The sequence below is a fragment of the Montipora capricornis genome, chromosome 11, assembly GCF_036669925.1.
Source record: "Montipora capricornis isolate CH-2021 chromosome 11, ASM3666992v2, whole genome shotgun sequence".
Lineage (NCBI taxonomy): Eukaryota > Metazoa > Cnidaria > Anthozoa > Scleractinia > Acroporidae > Montipora > Montipora capricornis.
In genome coordinates this window covers 29,484,588-29,489,587 of record NC_090893.1, presented here as the reverse complement: position 1 = coordinate 29,489,587, position 5,000 = coordinate 29,484,588, and the positions used below count along the sequence as shown (strand labels likewise).

Genomic DNA, 5,000 nt, shown 5'->3' with positions numbered 1-5,000 from the left:
GAATGGTTATGCCTCTCGCACAAAGATGACTGTAAGCTATGCAAGAAAAACTATATTTATTAAAAGACTCGTATATTTCGAAATATCTAACATTTTGTCAAGCGTGAGCTACAAAATTTCGGTATTACGGTTTTATAACAGAAAATCACATGATAACCGAGGTGAAGTGCTCGTGTTAGTGTTTCGCAGCACCAGCCTTTCACTTCCAAGATAGCCGGACAAATCCGCAGGTAGAAAAACATGACCACTTAAACGTGTGCAATTCTTTAAGTCTCTTTATTGCTCAGTAAAATCCCAGTAAAATCCCAAGCACATTTATAACAGCTTGTGGCCATTTCGGGGAGTTGGGTAGTTAACCCTAAATCAAAATACAGTAGAGTTTGTTATTATCACGTTGAACCTTCATTTTATTTTTTTTCTGTCCGAAAGAGGAAGCCTCCTGTGAACTTGTGTTAAACTTCTTTATCCCTGTCAAGTAGCCGCTAGCCTTCGAAGATACCGATCCTAAGTATAGGTGTTAGAAAGAGAAGTCGCTATTCATTAATCAGCTGTGCAATTTTATAAGAACGCTATTGAATATATGGCCAATAAAAGGAATGCGCATGATAAAAAGCGTTCGGCGACCGGAAGCTAAAAGACATTTCTCTCAACGCCTGCTAATTATAACTTTTCTACTGTAGATTTCAGGTAATTGAAACTGCGTATACAAAGCCTTTCTCACTGAATACAAATGTTGTTCGCATGTCACCGTCTGCGTCTCAAAACCGCTATCTCTAACGTCTCCGTTAATGAAGGTCACGTGATAAAAAACACTCACTGTATTCCAAACCACCCCTGGCCCCAGATCAAAATTTACTCAGTCGGTGCCGCAGTACACTAAGGCGCACGGGTGCTCAGGAGGGGTTTTGTTGATTTTATAAATATAGAAATCCCCGCAATTTCTGACTTGGATATTGATGGACCAGTTACAGCAGCTCCAATAGCTGAAGCAGACCTTCCTGGTGACAATGCCCTCTTGCACTGTTGGATGATCGCCAGACAGCCAGCCTGTTGCATGGCTTCCACATTTGTTTTTAGGTACACAAGAGGTGGGCATTTTAGATCCCGCAGCCCCCACGAAACGATACCAGTTGGATTGGAGGTTTTTGTCGCAGTTGACATGCGAACCGACACTGGTAGTAACTTTCCTGGATCCATCTGACAGGGGCTGGTAATTGTTACATTCTGCGCAAGGACGTAGCAAAATAATAATTTAAATAGGTCAATACCAGGTTAAGTATGTGCTTAAATGGCTGTCAAAAACCCTTTCTTTGAAGATGGTTCATCTACGATCAGCCTTTCTCTTGAACCTAAGTGACATGGGGCCCGTTTCTCGAAAGTCCCGAAACTTTACGGGCCATTTTCGGGTGTCACAATTCCCTTTGTATCTCAAGAACGGAGATGATTTAAGTCGTCAAACTTCACAGTTATTTTTCTTTCTGTTACCTTGAAAACAAGTTGAAAGATCGGCTTTCCATAACAAGCGGTTGGCAGTTTCACAAATGGTTTTTCGGGTACGAAAAGTTTTCGGGACTTTCGAGAATCGGGCCCATGGTCCGGCAAGTCATCCCGTCCCCAGTCACTTGCAATCGCAGGAGTACAATTGCAAACGACTGGAACGCATTCAGTTACATAAATCTCGTGTCTGGAAATCTACTGAAACCATACGTTTTGTTCTTGTTTCAGTTAATATGTTTGCAATTACCCAGAAACGTTAGGATGATATAGAGTAGGCGATTGGAAAATGAGCTTTTCATACATCTACACTGAAGTGATGTGAGTGAAATGATGACCCTTGTGAGGTGGTTCATGCTCATGCGCGAGATTAATAGGGATCTTAAACAGTCACAACGGCGACGTCAACGAAAATGTTGATTGAAAAAATAGCTTCGATTTGTGTGGAGAATAGCCGTTTTCACACTAGAGGGTACCGGGTGATACCACCCCCCTGTTTTTCGAGGTCAAGGTTCATGAATCAGGCGATGTGTCATACATTGATGCTCTTAAGACCGCAAATATTAATAGTTTATCGCAAAGAAGATCTGAATTGTGTCAGAGTTTTTTTCAACAAACCATTTCTAATCCTAACAATCAGTTATTTCACATATTACCATTTAACACTAATCATCCTTCGGTAACCCTGCGTAAACCAAGGACCAAGGGTTTTTGCAACGCCCTTGTGTAAGACTAATAGGTTCAGTAATACTTTTATTAACGCTAGCGCTAGGATTTATGACTCTAAATAAACTTTCTTTATTTATATAACGAATACCATTGGTCAATTCTCCATTTGGTACCTCATAGTTGTAACAAGAGTCCTAGATCTATCTTAATGTATCATAATAGTTAATATATTTTACTTACTGAATTAAATTTTTTAATCATGTAATGTAAACCTTATCAATTCAGTTATAACTGCAATCTAAGGTGATAATAAAGTATCTATCTATCTATCTATCTATCTATCTATCTATCTATCTAAAGTATCTATCTATCTATCTATCTATCTTCAATCATTTCAACTTGGATCTCATTTGGCTAATTGTGAAGGAGTAATCTTCGGCACCACTGCCACTGGCACTGGACAGACCTTCTGCAACCCGTCTGTCCTTGAATTCCTCTCTAATTTGCGTGAAGATACTTTCATTTGCAGTTTTCTTTAAGGTTAGTGTTTCTAAAACATGCACTCAAGGTTTATCTCTATTTTCGACGGATGATAATACTTCTACAAAGCAGGAAAGCTCCTTTTTCGACCATGATTTGTTTTTAGTTTCAGTCTTCCTCTTCTCCTTCTTCTTCTTGGGCGCCAAGTTTGTTACCCATAATTCGCTGCCCGCTCTCTAGTCCCAGTTTGTTTACCGCGCGAATTATGCAATTTCCGTCCAGTTCCCCGTCTTGAGCGAGAATTCAAGATGAGTCTCGCGTCTCGACGAAAAAATCGTCCTCGAAAAATCGTCTGTTTCGACAGAGAAATAAGACGGATAAATTCAGATGATTTCCCGTCAAAAATTCGTCCTGTCCCGGTTTTTCAGCTAAGACCAGGGGCGTTTTCCATTTACAAAAAATTTCCGGAAATTTCGATGGAAATTTCCATCGGGTGAAAAACGTGTTCCATTTAACTCAGGTCCGTTCGCCGCCCAGTGATTGCGATTTTACGCGCCAAAATTTAAAAATGTGGCCGTGAATAGCCTGGAAGTGGTAAGACCTTTCAAAAGTTGTAAATGGAACACACATTTCATCGGAAAGTTTCCAACGGGAAAACAGGGCTACCTTTTCAGAAGTTCCATTTATTCCGGAAATTTTCCACTGGAACGAACCAAAAACGTGTGTTCCATTTACATCCCAACCGCAATTTCCGGAATTTCTTGGTAAATGGAAAACGCCCCAGTTTTCCGTCTCGGGCGAGTTTTCCCTCTCTAGTGTGAAAACGGCCAATCTCGCTGATAGCTAGTTGTGCTCACTTTGTCCAGTGGTGTCAGATCAGGAACCCTTCATGGGCTCCTGGTCAAATTCATTCCCAGAAATAAGAAATAAGAATTCCCAGATTTAATAATTCCCAGCAATAAGTCGCCGTAGTGATAACCTTTCTGTAAACTGCGCGAAATGGGATAATTTCACGTTGTTGTTTTGTACAAGACGGCAAAGAAATGTACATATAATTAAAATGCACGTGCATAGCCACTACTTTGCTTGTTAAGCCTTTTGTTTTGTCACGTTTTCAGTACCGTTTCCGTCGCAGTTTGCTTGAGGTCCCGATTAATCCTTCCACTGAGTGCTGGGTTCAGAACTACCAGAAATGAAGTGTAAAAGGGAACTTGGGTTCATATATACCGGGTTATGAGTGTAAAGAATGACAAAACTTGCAAAATTTTGAGAATGGTAATTTAAATCCATGATTGTGAAAACTCTGAATTGAGAGATTTAATACCGAATACTCGGCAAACTGCCTTTATTCAAGGATTTTAACGGATTTTTTCGAAGCTGGCTACGCAATTACTTGTTCTCTTTAATATTGTGTCAATAATTTCGGTTAAGCAATAACTAAAGTGGGCTGATGAAGTCACTTACCTTCAGGCAGAGGGGGTGCTGTGGGTGGAGGAGGTGGAGTTCTGTTTTCCAAAGCTTCAACTCTCTTGAAAAGCTCATCGATAAGAGAGCAAGCTAAAAAAGAAATGAAGGCTAGCGCTTCTTAAACTTTCAAGAGGTAAACATGTTACTAAAAATATTAATTAGGACTCTCTCCTAACGGACACGAATAACAAACGAAATTCCCACTCGTTGTTTAAATCGCTTAATTAACCTAATTGGGCACTGAACTGTGCTGCTCTTATAAGGCTATTGATAGGAAACTGTTGTAGACCACAAGATCTTTCCTACGCACATCGGCGTTTAAGACTTGAAAATCGACTGAAGTAAAGTACAGACATTTCTCTCCTGCGAGATACTGCGATACTGCCAAGGGCACAGAAAATTCAATTGGCAAAAACAGATTAAAGATTATGCCACACCCTTCCCTCCTTAGCGTGGAGTCGAGCTATAGTGTTCTCGGGGTTCCGTAAACTCTAAAGGCGCTGTTACACTTGGCAAGTTCTCTTGCAACTTGTCTAGCAATTTTTGTTGCCATAAAAGTTCCCACGCTGCGAGACAAGTTGCTCGACAGGTGTTACATTAGGCAACGTTTCTTGCAACTTGTCAAAGGGTCATTTTCTTTCGCTGATGCCGCAAAACATTGCGACACGCGTTGCGGAAAGTAGAACTGACTTTTACTTTTCGCAAAGGATTGCGGCAACAAAAAATGGGAAAATGAGTGTCGCAGGACATGCTACACTAGGCAATTTTTTGTGCAACTTGTCTCGCAAAAATTGCGAGACAAGTTGCGCAAGAAATTGCCTAGTTTAACAGCAGCTTAAGACCCACTTACGCACCTTTGCACTCGCCTAGTTTTGCTACTTGGTTCTCCA

General features: G+C 40.7%; 2 protein-coding genes across 4 annotated transcripts in view; both read right to left on the bottom strand.

Moving 5' to 3' along the window:
• LOC138022791 (E3 ubiquitin-protein ligase TRIM71-like) overlaps positions 1–38 on the bottom strand; it is a 5,663-nt gene extending 5,625 nt beyond the window's left edge. The window contains exon 1 of the mRNA XM_068869746.1: positions 1–38. This exon is cut by the window's left edge and continues 5,625 nt beyond it. The gene's annotated coding sequence lies outside the window, so the exon portion shown is untranslated.
• Positions 39–257: 219 nt separating this feature from the next.
• The window catches only part of LOC138022792 (pancreatic secretory granule membrane major glycoprotein GP2-like), a 41,382-nt gene continuing 36,639 nt past the window's right edge, over positions 258–5,000 (bottom strand). For all 3 annotated transcript variants that reach the window (XM_068869748.1, XM_068869747.1, XM_068869749.1), the window contains exons 2-4: positions 4,965–5,000; positions 4,108–4,200; positions 258–1,224 (exon numbers count right to left, since the gene is read on the bottom strand). The exon at positions 4,965–5,000 is cut by the window's right edge and continues 129 nt beyond it. In XM_068869748.1, coding sequence (XP_068725849.1) covers positions 857–1,224; positions 4,108–4,200; positions 4,965–5,000 — 497 coding nt within the window. In that variant the 3' untranslated portion in view covers positions 258–856. The remainder of the gene's footprint in view (positions 1,225–4,107; positions 4,201–4,964) is intronic.